Source organism: Corvus hawaiiensis, chromosome Z (assembly GCF_020740725.1).
Source record: "Corvus hawaiiensis isolate bCorHaw1 chromosome Z, bCorHaw1.pri.cur, whole genome shotgun sequence".
NCBI lineage: Eukaryota > Metazoa > Chordata > Aves > Passeriformes > Corvidae > Corvus > Corvus hawaiiensis.
This window is the reverse complement of record NC_063255.1, coordinates 68,933,715-68,953,434: the sequence shown is the minus strand read 5'-3', so window position 1 is coordinate 68,953,434 and position 19,720 is coordinate 68,933,715. Positions and strand designations below refer to the sequence as shown.

Sequence of the window (19,720 nt, the reverse complement as noted above, 5' to 3'; positions counted from 1 at the left end):
TTGACTAGTTGGTTAGGAAATTATCTAGGTGATCTGAAATTTGAATTGCTAAATTACTGGCTGTAGCAAGAAAAACATGACACAAGAAGGGAGTAAAACATTTCTAAGGAATGGGACTTCAGAACAGGATTCAAAAAACTTTTATGTGATTTTTGTATCTATATGTTTTTCTGGGTTATGGATGTGGGGTTTTTTGTTTGTTGGGGTATTTGTTTTTACTAAGGCTTTGGCTTTCTCTGTGGCAGAAGGTTTTATCACTTACTCCAATACTGCTGTAGCAGAGTAACCCACAGGTGAGTTTTGTATCATCTGTGGCCTTTTGATTTCACTTACACTTTTCTGTAGTGAGAGCTCAAACACTCAGTTACAACTTGGTCACGGTGGCTTATGCAATCAATTACCAGCCTTAAGCCGAGCTGTCACAGCGATGCCCATCTGCAGGGTCAGCGCTACAGCAGCAGACAGATGCTCTCTGGTGTGGTGGCGTCTTCTACATTTCCCACCGAGCCAGTGCACCAGGGCCCGAGGCTCTCTGCGAGCAGAGCCAACAGCTCGGCCTGACCTTAAAACACCTTTGCCTGGAAGTCGTTGGGGAGCTGCAGTATTCCAGTGCAGCGGCAAGTTATTTCACTGCTAAATAAAAAATAATAATAAAACCTCCCCAACCAACCTGCTCAAAAGCAGAGGCTTAACGGCGGGCTACAGCTTATCAGTTCAGAACTGCAGCCATTGCCGCCCTCGTGCCCACCCGACCGCTGCAGCTCATCCCGCTTCAGGGCTGTGCGCTCTCGGGGCAGCCGAGCAGAGGATGAGGAGCTCGGGCCGGGGGCTCGTCGCCAGCCCAGCCCACTCGCAGCCCTGTCTTGCCTCCCGGCCGAGGTTGCGGAGCTCCTCGGCTGCTCCGCCTCCGCAGGGCAGCCGTGAGGAATTCGGCGCCGCGTTTGCCGGAGGGGCGGCGTGGAGGCGGCAGGTTCCTCCCGGTCCCAGGTGCTGGCGGGGACCTCACCGCCACCTCCCACTCGTCCTCCTCCTCCTGCCCGCCAGGTTTCGGGGCGGGCGGCGGCTCTTCTTTTTTCCTCCACGTCATGGAGGAAAATGCTGTGCCGCACACCCATCACACACCCGTTCACACACGAGCCGAGCACCGCGCCGCCCCGGGACGGCCGCGATCCGCTCGGGTGAGTGCGCGGCCGGTGGGCACGTCCCGGGACAGCGGCAACGAGGGGTCCCGGCCCGCGAAGCTGAGCCCTAACTTCGAGGAGCGGTGCATTGGGGTCGCAGCAGCTCCCGTCCCCCTCCCGGGGGCTTCGCCGAAGGCACAAACTTGGATGCTCGGCCGCGGCCGCGGAGTTTGGGAGGAGGAGGAGGGGGAGGGGGAGGAAAGGGCGGCACTGTGTGACTCCGCGGGAGCGCAGGCGGGGCGGTGCTGCGCGGGGGCGAGAGGGCCGGGCCGGGCGCGGCGCTGGAGGCGGCCGGAGCAGGAGGAGGAGGGTCGGTGCTGGTGCTGCGGGAGAGCTCCGGTAAGAAGGCGCCGTTTGTTTTAAAAGTTAGTTACGGGGGGATTTTGCGGGTGTCCGGAGCCGGGGAACACACCTGCCTGCAGCCCGGCTGGTAGGCGGCGTGCCCAGATGTTGCAGCCGCGTAAGCTTCTTTCCAGAAGCAACAGTTACACCAACTTAGAGTGAGGTTTGGTAAGAGGAGTCAGGGTTGCTGTGATGTTGGCATTTTTTCGTTTCTCAGTAAATTGCTCAAAACGTTCGTGTAGCTATGTTCAAATTTGCCAAGTGCACTTAGTCATTTCTTTAGGATGGAAAGAGGTTCTTCTTCCTTGTGAGAAAACAGAAAGTAAGAACAGGAAGAATCTGTCAGAACTCTTTCCTTTTTTTTTTTTTTCTTCTTCTTTTTTCTCGAAGAGAGACAGTAGCATCTTGCCCCTCATTAGCGGGTGAACAAATTTACTAATACCAGAGTAAGGCTTAGAAAAAGAAGACCTTATGGGGAACCTCCACTGTGTCCCACCTGGGGCTCTGCTCCATTGAACATCCTCTAACTCATTCCAAACATCTAATCCATAAACCAGTCTGTTTCATTTTGAGATAGGCACATTTCCTTAACAGTAGCCTTTTTGCATAAATAAATTTTGCATTTGCTTGCTTGTAAGAGAAACAGCTGAGAGGTAGAGAGGGTAGATAAACTTGCAACCAAAGTGGAGATAATTAACAAGGAAGAGCTGTTTGCTTCTTTCAGACAGGGAATTACAACAGTCAAGTGACACTGGAAGGCAAAAGATTGAAAGCAAATACAAGAAAGTGGTTTTTACACCATGCTCAAGTCAGCTGTAGCATGTTGCCCCCCACCCCCACACTCCCTAGTCTCTGTATGTCAGAAAGCTTGTGTAGGTTCAAAAATGACTAGATGAAAGAGCTCAAAATTTCTGAAGAAACAGACATTTGTAAACTGTCTTTGAAAACTTCTAAGCTGTAAGCAAATGGAAGCGGAAAGGGCATGCGGAGAAACTGTTCAAGAATACTTGTCCTTTCTGCTGTTTCCAGGAGAAAGTATCAGCTTTTGACTACTATGAGACAACATCCTGGGCTGGATGGGCTCCATGGATATGATGTGATTGTTCTTTCATGCATGTAGTTTTTCTGAGATGGTCATAGACAGCGAAGTGAAATGCTACTACATTTGTGCAACTGTGGTTTCTGGTTTTGTACATCTGTTAGTGGTGGGTTTTGGCCCAGTTTTTTTGTATTTTTGTGTATACTGCCCAGCTGTAAAGGCATTTAAAGATTACCAACAAACCTGGCTAATGCTTTTTGACATATGTATCATATAAATTAGTAATTCCTAAGGATTATAACTTTTTGAAAAGCTGTAATGGTGATAAGGAATACATTCAGGTTTCAGATGCTTGTGTTAGCACCACCTCTGTGTGATATTACACTGGGGATCCAGATCCCCAAGAATGGGATCCACACACTGAAAACTGCTTATGTACCTGGTTCTGTGGGTTTTGTGGTTCATAACCTATAATATGCATGCTATTTTATGGCCTAATATGTGCAAATTATTCTAGTCAGTCAACAGCCTGGTTGTGATCCTATAAATGCCTTGGTGAGAGGCAAGAGACTGTACCTGAAATAAGTAGTCCAGGTGAGTTCAGAGGAATTCAGCTTAAAGCATTTATGTAGGAGTTACAGATACAGAAAGAGTCATCAGGAGTCATATGGTGACTCCAGCTTTTGAGGTCTTCCAAGAAATACTGATAAAGGAACTAAGAAATGTACCAGATGAGTCATAAAAAGCTCATTTCTGCAACATAACCAGCAGGGTGCCGAATCCAGCAAGGGAGTGCATTTTGCGTAATTGTCAACAAGTCAAGCCTCATCAGACATCTCACTGAAACACTAAAAAATGAAAAAGGCTTCACCAGGGTTTGTGATGTGACCAAGTGTGAGGCAGAGGTCCCTCTGCTTTTAGTACAAGAGAGCCAGCTGTGAGGAAAGAGGAGCTCTGTAATTGCACCACACTCAGACAAAGGCAGGTGACAGGGTACATACCAGCCTGTCAGAGACCCACCCATCCTCCTACAACAGGGCTCTGTTGTAGTATCTAACTGCTGCATGGCTTGTCTGGTGGGTCAAGTAGCTAGCCCCTGGCCTGTGCAGGATTCCCTGGTGCCAATCAATTTCCTTTTGGATTGACTGTGGAGTGCAGTTGGCCTGTGTGTGTTTTTGTGGTGCATTGTTCTTTGCTGGTGGAGGTCTTTCTGCATGCTTAATTTCCAGGCAGGGACAAGTCAGCACCCTAAATCTTACTCAAAAGATGCATAGCCCTCTGCAGACCTTTTCCAGTTTTGTATGTGTTGGGAGCTTTTTTCTCACAGAAAATGTCCCATTTTCTTAATTTTTTAATCAATTTATAATACATGGTACAATTGGCCACTGTACCCTCCCACCACACTGAAAAGAGGTAAAGTTGACCCAGCTACTGTCTTGCCACATTGCATCTTATGCAAACACAGTGTGCCAATACTAAGTATTAATATTCCATATTAAGGAATCTGGATACTGTTCTCTCTGTATAATTTTGCAATGCTGGGGACAACAAGCTAAGGCAGGACTGCAGGATCCCTTGAATCTGTGACACCCAGAGCCCTCTTTGGGGCTTATGAGACTCAGCCTACTTCAGTCACAAAAGTGCAGTTTATAATTCTGTATCAGCTGGAAGACTGGTGATGAAGAGGAGGCTAGTGTGCACAGTATTTTGGTCAAAATGTGGATGGAGAGGAGGAGAATGCTACATATGCCTTAGGAATACTGCTGCTTTCCTCGAGGGAAAATACCATGATAGTTGTTTGTGATATACGCAAATAGTACAGTGTTTAGTTCCTCAAATTTCTTTTTAAGCATCACACAGAGAAAAGTTAGGTATAATAACCCAGAAATGTATTTCTTGCCACAGAGGCATTGTATACCATACAAAGTACTTATGTATAGGTGAACTTGCAATGCAGGTCATCAGATCTAAGGAGAATTTCAGGAAGTATCATGAGGACTGTGAGTGTCATAACAGTAGCCCAAACTTCTCACCTTGGCTTAGTGTCAGAGCTATTTTATTTGTGGAGGGAGCAGGCCTCTGAGACCTGGAGTCTTGGTACCAGAAGTACCGTGTGTATCTTAAACTTGGTGAGGCTTTTGACAGATTCCTCATGTCCCAGTGCTTTCCTGCCTCTCCCCAAGTCCTCTTTACTCTGGTGGAGAAGGAAATTACGTTGCTTTGATGTGATCTGCTCTTTTTATGGTGTTTCTTTGTCCCTGCCTTCTTGGTGCTTAGAAATGCTACGTGAGTAAACAAAAATACATGCTTCTTATACAGATAATGCCTTCCACAGCTTAATAATAATAATAATAATAATAATAATAATAATAAAACCTTCCCAACCAACCTGCTAAAAAGCAGAGGCTTTTTATATCACAACTGCAGACATTGCTACCCTTCATGCCCACCCGCCCTAGTACTTACCGTGCAACGCCTCCATGTTCATTAATTTTCAGCTAACATTTTACAATTTTCTTTTGTAATTTGTGCAAGAAATAATGTCATCCCTACTACTTCTGTATGTCCAACTTCATATGGACTTGAAGCACTGATACTGGTGGAGGCTGCAGGCAGTGGCAGAATGGAGCAGACACCACGACTTTGTTCGCCCACTGAGCGGGCTGTGCCCATATTGATGTCCTGGGACAGAGCATCCTAAGGAGGGGAAGAGACCACAGCTAAGTCCAGGAGGTAGGTGTGCAGCTCTCTTTGATGTGATCTTGCTGATATGACAAGCTGTGACTTTGGTGAGGGGGGAGGAGGGGGAGGAAATGACTTAAAGAGGTTGATTTACAGTGGGGGGTTGCAGAGAAGACTTTGCAGGCAGCTTGGCGAGGAGGTGAAGGAAATGGAGAAATATTTTGAGCTGTTAATGGGAGCTTTTCTGCAGTGTAGTGCAGTTTCTCCTGCTTCCCTGTCTAACAGGAAACTTCCACCATCTTTTACAGTGCTTCTCCTTGCCAATGAACACAAATTCTGTCCCTTTGGGCCTAATTTTTGTGTTATACTATAGTTTAAATGTTAACCCTGTCTCCACTGTAGTACTATTGCTTTAAACTCCCATATAGGTGGAACAAAGCTGTTAAACTCTAGATTGCCACAAATCAGAAGGGAGTAAACTCTGTTAGTGGGATTTGATGGTTTGTTTGTTTTCTTGACTTCTGCCTTTATAGTACACTAAGTCCTTGGCAAGCACGGACACCCCCATCTCACAAAGCCAGAGAATTAGAATTCTGAATGTATGAGCATCACGCTTGGGAATTTTGATGACTGATTATCTCTGGGCCTTCTTAACACTTTTTTGCTTTAAGAGGGCTGCAAATCCTCTGACTGGCATGGTGCAGTAGTATGAGGTGTACCAAGGGATTTGCTGAGAGACTTTTCTTTTCAGGCCTCCAGCAAAAGAGCTTTCATGAAAAGTTACTGTAAAGCAGCTCAGATTAGTTGGGGTTGCAGAGGAACCACATTCTCTTTTGTGCTGCGTGTATGACCCTGCAGAAGTTGCTTGCCTCTTTTCCTAGCCAAAGAGCTGAGACATTGACTTTCTTTACCTTGGCATATCTCTGGGACATGAACACGCTGAAATTAATGTAAGATATTTTACTGAAACTATGGAGATTGCCACTGGAGGCAACTGGAAAGGAGAATCCAGCTTTTCTAAAGAGTATACAGAGAGCTGGAACTGAGTGGCAAACAGACAAGCAAAGCAACTTAGTGTCTGCACAGAAAGTTCTGCTGGGAAATACAGATCCTATGCAAGAAAGAGTCCTTCCTCATGATTAATATCAGGACAAAGTCGTGTGCAATATTCATAATTGCCAGGTCTGTGTTTCCCATGTGTGTGGCAAGAACCTGTCTTTCCTCTTCCAGAAGCACAAACCATACTCTGCTAACTGTAGTCTTTTCTTACTGTTTTTCATTGGGACATTATGTTGTTTTAAGTCTTCAGGGTCTTAAAATCAGCAGGTTTATCATTTAATTAGGTCTAAAAGTAGTGACATAGTTTTCCGCATCTTGCAATTAAGTGTGTAAGTAATTGTAGTTACTTAGCTCTTTAGTTGTTCATCATTCAGAGAAACTGTAAGTGAAAAGTAAGTAATCTTACATCAGCTAGGCAAGCCAAAACAAGGGGGTGAGCTGTGTAGAATGAGGCTGGTGGTGTGACTGTGTTAGAGGGGCACAGGCTGAGGCTCCCATGCAGGGCAAGTGGGTGGAAAACCAGACAAACTTGATAGAATCAACTAATTAAGATTTAATGCCAATAAAAAGTACTCCTACAGAAATCCCATGATCCCTATCAATAGATAATTTTGCAATGGAAATAACCAGCTAGCAGCAGTAAAAAAATTAGCACATTAATAAATTAACTTTTCTAGTTAGCAGCATTGAATAGTCAAGTAGTGTTAAAAGTTTAATTCAGACAGACAGTTTACTAAAAAATAAAATAAATAGCTTAGGAAAGCACATGATTACTTTTCCACTTCCCCAGTTTCCCAGGAACATCATCCCCTCTGTCTTTCCCATAGACCTATCAAGACCCAGACTTGATTTGTATAGACCAGAGGGAAAACCAGGAGGAGCTAACTAAATTTTTCCACGGAGTTGGTCATGCAAACCACCAAGTTTGCATTGCTGTGGGAGCAGGTGTGTATTAAGCAAACAGAGATATTTTATCAGGGAGAACTTTTCTAAAGTGTTTTTACCCAGAGGAGAGGGAATTGTTCCCATAGTTCCTGCTTTATGTGGTAATGGTGTTAGCTGCTGAAATACACTGTGACCTGGTTTCCAAGGAAAGGTGTAGACACTGTTTTTGCCTCTCTCCATTCTCCTTTTTCATAATTTCCCAACCTCTGTTCTGCTGCCCCTGCTCTTCTCAGCACCCATTCCCTTTTTGTTTTTTTACCTAGGTGACAGCAAGGAGCTTGGTTCATGCTGTACATATGCAGAAGGGTTTCTTCATGCAAGAGAAAATCACATGATGGGGTAAAAGCACTTCTGTTCCCCTACATCTGCTCTCTCTCTTTTGTCTCCTTCCACAGACTTACACTCAAACTTGACCTTTTCACATAACTCTTGCTCTGTGGCAAGCAGAGAAGTAGGCTGGCTCACAACAGCTTTCATAGCAAGCACTATGTATTTCAGATCCACTGAGGAGAGAGCACTGCCTCCTCACAGCCTGAACTTTCCAATAATCCCTATTCTAGTAGCAGTCAACATTTCTTGTCAGTCTGTGCCCTGGGTAAACCAGTCCCAAGCTGATGTGACAACAGACAAGAGATGGTTCCTTCCAGCTGGCCATCTGGCATGACACCAAAAGTAATTTGTGGCATCTATCGAAAGTCACAGACTTCTTTGATCAGTATTGCTAAAGTAGAAAAGAAGTATGATAAATTTGGTAGCACTATGCATTAGGAGAGAGCCTGCCTTTTGTTTTCTGTAGCTCAGTGTAGCTGGTGGTTGAGATTGGACGTTTGCTTGCTACTGAGCAGGTCCTTTGGGAAGGACTGGGAGAGGGCAGAGCAGAGGGGCCAGTGGACATTGATACATGCCTTGTGCTCCTCAGGAAAGTTGTGATGCATTGGTTATTACAGGCAGACAAGTTACAGTCTTCCTCAGGTAGCCCTGCCCGCATGCCTGCTGCTGAGCCTGTTGCTTCCAACATCAAAGGAATGCTTTTCCTTCTCCATGGTGTCAGCCCTCTTTGAGCATGGATCCCTTCATTTTTCCTGAACAAAACCCAACCTTCAAAGCAGGAGTTTTTTCCTTCTGCCTGGAGGTACATCTCGTATCTTGGCTCCACCAGGCTCTGTGCTTCCTGTGATGGAGCCGGATGGTTCATAGTGGCTCCAACCTGCAGGCGACATTCAGGGATCTTCTAGGCATTGCAGATCCACCCATTGTAAGAAGCTTCTACCTTTAATCTCTGAAGCACTTGAGTTTAATGCAGCACAAGCTGTATCAGAAAAGACACAATGAGGAAAGGGACTGAAGTGCTAGGGAGTTGAAAAATTCTGTATTTTCTCAAACAAGGTAGTTCAGAAGCTGCTAATAAAGCAGTGTGCTCTGAATACAAACAAACTGGGAACTCTGCACTATGTGGATGGCAGGTGAGACTCACCATGCAGAGCAAGAGAAATGTGAGAGTTGGTAATTTGCTCCTGCTCAATGTGAAGGGAGCTCTAGACTCCTCCTGTGGAAGACTGACATTGGTATCACAAAGTTGCACAGACTGGGAGTCTGGGTTCACTGAGTTTACAGAAAAAACAAAAATAATAGTGTGAGCTGCTGCAGTAAAGCCCTGGTCTCTCACAGGAACAAGGTCTCCATATATATATTATTAGAGTCTTACTAAAGTGGAAACACACTTTCAGAGACACAATGTGAGCCCAAAGCCTGCCAATTTCTTTGTGCTCATGAATGGAACCTGTCCATTCCTCTGAGTTGCTCAAATGTCTCCTTAAACATTTACAGAGGGGTGGCCTGAAGGAGGGCTGAAGCTGCTGCAGCGCTGGTGTATATGAGACATTGGAGGTCAGCCAGAGCAGGATCTTGGTTCTCTGAGCTAACTCAGACTTGCGCTGGCTAGAGCATCTTCCTGGCTTTTCTCCGTTGCTTCTGAGTGCCACTCTGGGATGGAGGAGCTGCTGGGTGTTCCTGGCAGAGGATCACAGATGGGTGAAATACTGCTGCTCCTGTAATTCTTCGCACTGGAGGTGCAACAAGGCTGTGCCATTGCAAGCAGAGCTGGCAGAGCTGGCAGTTGTCATGCAAAAGCTGGGCTTTTTCCTGGCTTCTGTTTGTTGTGACCGTGACTTTACCAGGGATGCTTCATCCAGCCCATCTCATGGTTCATGCTTTGGGACGAATTGGTGATCCTTTTGTATCTTACATCTTTCCAGCACCTGCAGAGGGCCTCAGATCTTAGCTTGGGCAAGGTGTGTCTCATGTGCATAGTAGAGCAACTAGGATGCAGAACAGGTTCTCTGCTGGTTTTTTCAAGACCAAATCTAGAAGTAGTCTGGGTAGTTTCACCACATTAAGTTCTGCTTCCTAGCATAAAGTATGACCAGATGTTGTGGGACAACCTCAAGCAGTCTAGTGGAAATGTTCCTGCCCATGGTAGAGGAGTTGGACTAGATGACATTTAAAGTCCCCTTCCAATTCAAGTATTTCCATGTTTCTGTAATTCTATGAAACAATGTGTGAGGGTGTACAGTTTTTTAGTAGGAGTGTTAATTTGAGCTTAATTTTACCCTGAAGGAAGGGATGTACACTTTGTACAAATGTTATTCCAAATGAATTAATGTATGTGCTCACATGAGGTTCTTCAGAGCAGTTTGGACCACCAGATCTGATAATGTACAGTTTCACCTGACTGCTGTGTTCTTCTTCCAATTAACAGCAACAGCAGTTCCTATTTTTTCTTTCAAGGGCTGTGGGCTTACATGGAGGTGGTGGATAAGACTTCTCTCTGCTCCTCTTTCTGTATGTGTGGTTTGCTTCCCTCCAGGGAAAAGATGCTGGACTGGTAAGAGGTATCCAATGCTACCCAGATACGCAGTTTACCAGCTGGCCCACAAAAATTTCTTTGCATAGCACTGAGAAGATGCAAAGTTTATAAGGCTCACTTTACACTGATTTGGTAAATACAGTGAGCATTCTGGTGGGCACACTCAAAACCAATTTAAAGCTAGCCTACACTGATTGGTATTGTTTCCACAGCATCTTAGATATTCAATGTTATGGAACTATTAATAACAAAAATTAAGTAATATAGGAATCATACCTTCAATATTGCAATAACCTTGATAACCAATAGTGCACAGTGGCCTTAGCCTGTGTATTTAGATCAGAATGCAACAAAAATTACACAGTGCTCAGGTGAAACAGCAGAATAGTTTTTTGGGCACATCATCACTCCCTCTTAGAGTCTGCCTTGGAGGCAAGGAGTCCCACTGCTGCTTTTATAAATTTTTACAGAAAAGAATGCTTTTTTAGTTATTAAAAGATGCAAATGAAGAAGAAAACATTGTTCTAATCTATCCTAATTTTGATGAAAATACCCTAATTTGTAAAACAAGCCAATATGTGAACTGTTGCCCTCTGTAAAATTTTGTTCTCATTCAAAACTGAATTTCTTTTAGAACTCAATTCAGTTTAAACAAAAAATCCTGAAATAGGAAGTATTTCTGTTGAGTTTATAAGACATACATTGATGTGAGGCAATGCGTGTGTTTCTTGGGGGTGCCAGTGAAATGCAAAATCATTCAGTTTTTCACATGATTCAAAGAGCAGCATGTTCAGAGTTTTTCAACCAGGTTGCATCTGGTGTTAGCAGAACACCTTACCCTTGCCTAACATTTTTAAACTTCAGTATCACAGAAGACACACTTAGAACCTTGCTGTTAATCAGAAGAGTTGCAATTAGTGTCTGTGGTTCATGACTGGAAGCTTTTTGCTGGGCCACTTCCCAGTGACCACACTCCTGAAGTGGGAGTCCTCCCATGTGAAGTCTGAGGACCCGGGGAGAGGATTTCCTGCTTTTCCTGACAACTTCACCCATTTTCATTTTGCAATTGGATCCTGAGTAGTGGGCATGGCTTTATGAATTCATAAAACTTTGAGACAGCAGACTTTGCAGCTGATGGCATGATCTTTGTGAGGCTGAGCTGTAGCTGGTCCTGAGGGATGGATACTTAGCCTTCATACATCTTCTCTGAACTTGAGCAGCAGTTGTGAAGGGAGAGACAACTGCCAGACTTTAATAAAATTGGTTTTTTGTGTTTTGCATTACACTGCTAGTGACAAGGGAAGTGCAGGTTTTTTGACATAATAAATTGATAATGGATCTGTTAATCAGATACAAGTGCATGTGTTTGTTCTGGCCCACATGGAGAGGGTAAAATCTGGGAGTTTTATTAATAGTGTGGTGCGGAGGCAGGAGAAGAGGATTTCCTTGGACCCAAGGTTCATCAAAGGGCTGTATAACCTGGGGAGGATCTGGACAGAAGTCTTATGCTGGGTGAAGACCTGGGGCTTCTGCCCTCCTCAAGTCCTGGGTCAAGCAAGTGTACCTCAAGAATCTTCTCACATGTAGAAAAGACAAGTAACACCTTTTACAGAACAAGGCAACATGTCAATGCCAAGCTCATAGTATAAAATCATAATAGAAAATCTTGATACAAAAGATGGAACCTTGCCTGTGTATTGTATGGCATCACCCGAGGAAAATGTTTTTGTGGGCAAGATAACCAGAGTTACCATCTGGTCAGTGCTACCCAAGATAAGCACTTTGGGCAGCAATAGCTTCCTGTTCTCATGTGCCATGTTCATTCATTCCATGCTTCTCCGAAGAGGAGGGTGCGTACAGTACACCTCGATGTCTGAGTAGGGCTTTGAGTCTTCATGTGGTCAAAAATAAAGAGTTTTGAAGTTGAGTAAAAACCCAGTGAGGTTTGTGATGACCCTTCTGTCCCAAGAGATTTAGTTATCTGGTCTCACACTGTTCCTCAAGAAATCTCAGCCTTTTACTGAAATTAGCTTTATACTGGTGAGAGAAAAATGATTTAGAAGGGCAACAAAGGTGGTGAAGGATTTAGAAAGTAAGTCATATGAGGAGTGAGGGAGCTGGGGTTATTTAGCCTGGAAAAGAGTAGGCTCAGGGGAGACCTTACTGCTCTCTACAGCTACCTGAAAGAAGGCTGTAGCAACGTGGGGGTCAGCCTCTTCTCCCAAGCAACCAGCAACAGGATAAGAAATGGCCTCAAGCTGCACCAGGGAAGGTTCAGGCTGGACATGAGGAAGAATTCCTTCAAGGCAAGAGGGATGACCCTGGTAACTACAGGCCTGTCAGTCTCAGTCCAGTGCCTGATTAAATTATGGAGAAGATTATTCTGGAAGTTACTGAAAAACACCTGAAAGACAATGCAATCATTGGTTGCAGTCAGCACAGCTTCATGAGGGGAGGGTCCTGCTTGACAAACTAATTCTTATGACAAGGTAACTCACCTAGCTGATCAAGGGAAGCCAGGTGATGTGATCTTTTTGGATTTCAGTAAAGCTTTTGGTACTGTCTCTCACAGGATCCTTCTGGATATGTCATGCCATGGGTGAGCAGCTGGCTGACGGGTCAGACACAAGGGGTTACAGTGAATGGGGTGACATCAGGCTGGTGGCCTGTGACCAGTGGGGTTCCACAGGGCTTCACCTTAGGCTCTGTGCTCTTCAACATCTTCATTGATGACTTGGATGCAGGACTCAAAGGTATAAACTGGGACACTAAATTGGGAGGAGCTGTTGAAGGCAGATAGAGCTCAACTAATTAGAGGGCTGGGCAATCACCAATCCTATGAAGTTTAACAAAGACAAGTGCTGGATTCTGCACCTGGGACAGGGCAAGCCTGGAGGTACAGACAGACTGGGATACAAAAGGCTGGGAGAGCAGCCCCGTGGAAACAGACCAGTGGGTCCTGGTCAGTGGCAAGTTGAACATGAGTCAGCAGTGCCTGGCAGCCAGGAGGGCCACCTGTGTCCTGGGGGCATCAGGCACAGCATCACCAGCCGGGCAAGGGAGGGGATTGTCCCCCTCTGCTCTGCACTGGGGCGGCCTCACCCCCAGTGCTGGGGCAGCTTTGGGTGCCACAGGATAAGAGAGATATAAAGCTATTGGAGAGTGTCCAAAGGAGGGCCACGAGGATGGTGAAGGGTCTGGAGGGGAAGCCGTATGAGGAGCAGCTGAGGGCACTTGGTCTGGTCAGCCTGGAGGAGACTAGGGGAGGTCTCACCATGACATAAAACTTTCTCGTGAGGGGAAAGGGGTGGGTGGGCACTGAGATTTCTTCTGTGTGGTGGACAGTGGCAGGACCTGAGGGAACAGTCTGAAGTTGTGTTGGGGAGGTTTAGGTTGAATATAAGGAAAAGGTTCTTCACCCAGGGGGTGGCTGGGCCCTGGAAGAAGCTCCCCATGGAAGGGGTCACAGCAGCAGCCTGACAGAGTTCAATACTCTGAGGTGGACCATGCTCTCAGGCACATGGTGTGACTCTTGGGGTATCCTGTGCCAGGCCAGGAGTTGTACTTTGATGATTCTTGTGGGTCCCTTCCAACTCAAGACATTCTAAGATTCTATGGCGTTGTTTGGTTTCATAGCAACAGAATGTTTGGCACTGGGCAGAAGCTGGCCACACAGATAGAGAGGTTTTGGAGAAGTTTGGAATGTGTTGGTTTTTTTGCCTCATTTTTCTTTGTCCAGACACACCTTTTTGAAGGAGAAAGTAAGAGAAGATTTGCTCCTTGAATTAGGCAATCCCTGTTCAGCCAGGGGTGGTAGGTGTTGTCCTTGGTAGCCAGGGAGACACTGGGCAGAGGCATGGGGTGGGCTTCACAGAAAGGCCACATCACACAGGTCTTCTCCCTCCAGAGAAAAAAATGGGGCAGGTTACCTGTGTTTCCCTCTACAGGGCTTTTATCATATGGCTGAAAACCTTCCTTTGGTTAGGAGCAGCTTTTGAGAGTGATTTTCTCCAGGAACACAGATACATGAAGGAAGTAGGTAAAGGGGAAACTAAGATTAGACATTGGGCTGGGATTAATTTGAAGAAGATATGGAGGAAAACACCTCTTGCTGTGAGGGAATTTGGGATTTTTGGCTTCGTAGAGATACGAATGCCTCACTTCATTTTGACGATGACGAGGCACTGGAACAGGTTGCCCAGAGAAGTTGTGGATTCCCCATCCCTGACAGTATTCAAGGTCTAGTGGAAGGTTCACTGCTCTCATGGCAGGGATTTTGGAATGAGATGATCTTTAAGGTCCCTTCCAACTCAAACTATTCTATTCTATGATTCTATGAGATAGATCTGTTTTTTCTCTTTCTTTGTTAGCATACCTGGAAACTGTGTTTAAAACCTGCAGAGAGTTGCTGAGCTTTGGTTTCTACAAAATAGGTATGTGTTGGCTTACCCTGGTTTGTATATGGCACCCCCTGGTGAAACAAGAAGATTTCCTTCTTTCTGTTGCCCTGGAATAGAAATATTAAGGACAAAGATGCACAGAAAAAGGCAAAGTCAAGGGAGAACAGACAAATGAAAAAGCTCTGCCTTGACAAGTTGCAATTTAAATGTAGCTACAGCTTACAAGACTTGACATTTAAGGGGATGCTAAAGATGCCCAAGTTAGTCTTGCAATATATTTGAATGCACATCTCAGTACTTGATTTTACATGCATACGTGAGATGTGCAGTCACCTGAGCCACTTCCACTGGCCTCACCATTTTATTGACTCTGGAAGCATGCTGGAACATCTTCTATTTGAAAGAAAATATTGGGAGCTGTTCAATTGAAAGACAAAGTAGAGCTTTGCTTGAGCTAAGTAGAGCTAAGTTTACTGTTGCCCTTGTATGTGGTTCTGGTATAATTTTAATTCAGGGATAGAAACAATGCTGCTTGCAATCAGCCAGTAAAGCAAAGCTATATGGAGGAGGATCTTGGTGTTTAGCTTTTGTTGTGGTGATACCTCAGTTGTTAATGTGCTACACAGGAATGTTTTTAAATAACACGCTGTATAAAAAGGGGCCACGTGTATTTTTGTGGTCACATCCAAGGTTGGGTCACATGGCAGAGAGCAGGACAGATGCACTGTTGCTTACTACTACCCTTCTGCCTTTAGAATGGTACATTGCTTATATGTTCACACTAGTGCATGAAAGTGCTATGTCTTTATCCACCTCTATCTTCAGGGCAAGTTAGAAGTATTTTCCAGAAGAAATCTGAAGAGAGAAAGGACTTTGGGCTCATCACATCCTGTTGGCATAGGACAGGAAGGAAATTAATTTCCCCTTGGACATCTTTATGAGCCAGCTCCAGTGTTAGAGATAATGAGGATGCAGTGTTTGAATTCTAAAGCTTTCTGTTTCATGCCTTTTTTTAAAAACAATACTAATATCTACCATTAAGCACATATTCTTTGCAGACTTATTAGAGATCCCTGTGCTGCTCTCATTGAATCCCTTGTAGTTACTCAGGAAAATAAACAATACTTCCTACTCAAATGGATGACAGTAATGTTTTTGCCAGTACAGGGGTTGCTGTACTTCATTTTGTGGCTCATTATAAATTTTAAAATGGTTTGGAAAAAAACCAGTGGGAGTCTTGTTCTGGTACTCTTATTTAACTGGAGATCATCTGGTTTATTGCCTGCACTCAGCTCATTCTGGGGAATGAAATTTCAAAATGATGATTAAGAAGAAACTAGAGATTACCAGTGCCCCGTCCTCATAACGTGGTGTTTATGCTGTAGGCAGACTGGTGCACTCATGTCTTTCTTAGAGGTTGGAATTGTCTCTGATGATTTCTGATTTAAAATAACACCTTGTCTCTTTTTTCTTGCAGAATGAAGAGATGCAAGTGGTCCTACAAATGTCCCTCACAAAGGAAGATCCTGATTCTGTGTGTTACTGGGTGGCTGATTGCACTGTTGAAGCTCCTCCATGTTGAAAGACACTTTTTTCCCTCTAAAGACATTTACTTGGTTGAGCACTTCTTGAGCACTTCTCCTTATGTTAGAAACAGGTATACGTACCCTAGAAATGAGTTCCAGTATGAAATTAATTGTTCATCTATATATGAACAAGATCCTCATGAAATTGGCAAGAGTTTAGAGATACGAAGAAAAGAAATAGTTGATTTAGCTGATGAAGATGTTGTAGCAATGACAAGTGACTGCCATGTGTATCGTTCACTTAGGAAATACCACCTAAAACCTGTTTCTCCAGAGGAGGAGAGTTTTCCAATTGCTTATTCTTTGGTTGTTCACAAAGATGCAGCAATGGTAGAAAGACTCATACATTCATTGTACAGTCGTCAAAATATTTACTGCATCCATTATGACCGAAAAGCAGCAAAAAGTTTCAAATCTGCTTTGAACAATATAGCTAAATGTTTCCCAAATATTTTCATTGCATCAAAATTGGAGACAGTGGACTATGCACATATTTCACGTCTGCAAGCAGATTTTAATTGTTTGTCTGATTTGATGGACTCTCCAGTTCCTTGGAAGTATGTTATCAATTTGTGTGGCCAAGATTTCCCTTTGAGATCAAATTTTGAGTTGGTCGCTGAACTGAAGAAACTCAGTGGAGGAAACATGCTGGAAACTTCAAAGCCAAGCAGTAGCAAAAGAGAACGATTTACTTACCACTATGAACTTATGAAAGTGCCTTATGAATACATGCAGATGCCTGTAAAAACCAACATTTCCAAGAATCCGCCACCTCATAATATTGAGATATTTGTAGGCAGTGCCTATTTTGTTTTAAGCCGAGAATTTATTCAATATACCCTTGAAAGCTCACTTGCAAAAGATTTTTTTGAGTGGTCAAGGGACACGTACTCTCCAGATGAACATTTCTGGGCCACTCTTGTACGTGTTCCCGGGGTCCCTGGGGAAGTTCCCAGGTCATCCCAAGATGTAACAGACTTACAAAGCAAAACTCGTCTGGTGAAATGGAATTATTTTGAAGACTATTTGTATCCTCCATGCACTGGTACTCACCTTCGCAGTGTCTGCATCTACGGGGCCGGAGAATTAAGATGGCTTCTGAATTATGGGCACTGGTTCGCCAACAAGATCGACTCCAAAGTAGACCCTGTCTTGGTAAAATGCTTGGCAGAAAAGGTGGCAGAACAACAGAAGGAGTGGGTGCATTTGTCCTCTGATGAACACTTTCTGCACTTAAGTTCTACAAAGGCCTTGATATAGCAGTGCTGTGCTCTCTGCTGTCTGTGTGGTGCTGTAGCACAGCACCTGCAGTTCTGCTGCCTTGACCTGCTGCAGGATGGCAGTGAGAAAAACGTCCATTCTATATAATGTCCAGGGCCCTGCAGAGCCAGGTGCTCAGCTATTTATTTATGAAAAGTTATTTCTCTCTGATTAACTGTTTTGCCACAATAAACATGTAATTGTCTTCAGGGTGATTCTGAGATGGTGAAGTTTGCTTTTGGAGGCTCTTGTGCTGTCTGTCCCAGTGGAGTGTTTCAGAAATGTATTTTACTTAAAGTGCGTTTTTATCTTTTGTAAGAAACTCCAGCACTTCTGTCTGCCTGTCCTCTTTTCCTTCACTTTTGCTTTTCTTAAGGGAATAAAGCAAAAACCTCTGCACCTGCTACCTCAGGAAAACTGCAAGTGCCCATCTCACAGACAAAACCAAGAGATCAGCATGACACCAAATGAGCCATGTGACCTCACCTGAAAGTTCCACTCTTCTCATCTGGGGAGCTGCACAGATCTTTGCAGTGTGAATATGACTGGATGATTATAAGGGAAAGAAGATCCCTATATATACTGCATTGTGTGTACCATTTTTCTCTTCTCTCCGCTAACCTGTGCATTGCTTTTCCTTCTACGAAGCATATGCTGTGCCAACACTGCTGGTTTCATGAACAGTGAAAGTTGGTTGGAACAGCTGTGCACTGTTGAGTGCACACAGTTGTGTGTTCTCCAAAGGCAGAATACTTGTGTGCCCTAAGGGCAGTCTCTGCAGCCACCTGGGGGAGGTATCAGTGCCAAAAGAGGTCAATCTTCATTTCTATGTCTGCCTGTAGGAATATGTTTCTGTGAAATCCCAGTCATCTTGAGACAGTATGTCTATGCACCGTGGATAACAAGTGCTATTTCTAGTTAGTGTTCAGCAGTGTGGTGCTTTGTTGAAGTGCAGAACACACAAAATTGAGCAGTAATCATAAGAATAGCCATATTGCAGAACAGAAGACCCTGCATGAAGTGTTTTTCTGTGCAAGTCCTGTGGCTTTGCACTACCATGATCCCAGGCTGACAGGTGCCTGAATGGGCCCTGGTTCAGCTGTAGAGCAAGAGTTCTCCAACAGCCCCTGCTTGCCATGGCCCTACCAGGCCTCCTGGTAATAAAGTGGCTCAGGAGCCTTCTTGCAGCTGGGCTTCCCACGCTACAGAATGAGGGAAGTGTTTGCAAGAGCACGGGTCCCCACAGAAACTCCTGCAACTCAGACATGCCAGTTGGAGTGTTGCTGGAGGTTCCCTGGTGTGTTGTTCTGCCACAAGTTCCGTTTCGGTGGTTTCAGTGGACCCTGGGGTTTAGCTTTCTCCATGCCACTCTCTTCTTTCTAGCCACCTGTCTTTATTGAGGGGCCTGTCCCCATGAGTGACTTTGGGATATCTGTATGTGGTCTTACTGATCTACAGATTGCTGCAGTAATGACTCGTATCTATAGGCAATCTTTGTTCCTCATTTGACCTGAATGAGCCAAGTTACTTTTTGGTTTCAGTTTCTGCTTATAAATTTAGTCACAGTGAAGTCATCTGTGGCTTAGGATTGGTTTGAGAGTCAGGATTCTCAGGCCTTTTTCCACATTTGTGACACTGATTTTCAGTATGACCTCAGACAAGCCACCTGAGTTTTCTGTTTCAGCTGTTCCTGTTGTAAAATGGGAACCATAATATTCTGTTGTCTTGCTAAGCACTTTGAAACCTGTGGGTATTGTGGGTTTGGTTGCACAGTACTAATTATTTATCAAACTATTTATGGAGTCTGTGGCTGCACAGGTCAAGTATTTCTTAAATGTACTGTTTCTGAAATAAATGGGGATTATTTTTAAAGTCTGTGTTGCTTACTTCAGTGACATGCCATGTCTACCCAAGGCTGTCCCGACTTGATGTAATTTATAGACACTTTGTAGAAAATCAAATATTGATAGTATTTACAGATTCATACATTAATACTTGCATGTAAAATAGACTCCCCGTGTGGTAAAAAGGTTAAAAAAAGAGAATGTTAGGATCCCAGAGGGCCAAGCTACAGCCTTCTGTACATATAAATTGATGCTTAATGATATATTTGAAATTTTGTATTTATTTAAACTGGATTTATGTATGTATGTACACACATACACATTTGGGTTTAATTGTAGTTGTTTGATCTACCATAAATTTATAGAAATGATCCACCAGCACATTAAACTTCATCAAAATACATAATTTTAATTAACATGCAACTTTGTGCTATTTTAATTGACTAATTGGTTTGAATGATGCCTGTCATTTAACTAGTTTTAAATAAGGCACCTCATGTTTCCAAGGTGGTGGAG

The 19,720-nt window shown here is 44.2% G+C and overlaps 1 protein-coding gene across 9 annotated transcripts; it reads left to right on the top strand.

Annotated features, from left to right (window-relative positions):
- Nucleotides 1–1,090: 1,090 nt before the first annotated feature.
- On the top strand, nt 1,091–19,235 carry GCNT4 (glucosaminyl (N-acetyl) transferase 4). Of its 9 annotated transcripts, XM_048292328.1 has the most exons (5): nt 1,445–1,520; nt 5,098–5,295; nt 7,512–7,587; nt 14,485–14,547; nt 15,992–19,235. In XM_048292328.1, the coding sequence occupies exon 5, from the start codon at nt 15,993–15,995 to the stop codon at nt 17,358–17,360; it is 1,368 nt and encodes a 455-aa protein (XP_048148285.1). In that variant the 5' UTR covers nt 1,445–1,520; nt 5,098–5,295; nt 7,512–7,587; nt 14,485–14,547; nt 15,992; the 3' UTR covers nt 17,361–19,235. The 9 variants fall into 9 exon arrangements, 8 of the variants coding, with proteins under 8 accessions (XP_048148281.1, XP_048148284.1, XP_048148285.1 ...); XM_048292324.1 differs by lacking the exons at nt 1,445–1,520; nt 14,485–14,547 and adding an exon at nt 1,091–1,178; XM_048292327.1 differs by lacking the exons at nt 1,445–1,520; nt 14,485–14,547 and adding an exon at nt 1,131–1,178 and having other exon boundaries at nt 5,151–5,295.
- Nucleotides 19,236–19,720: the final 485 nt, after the last annotated feature.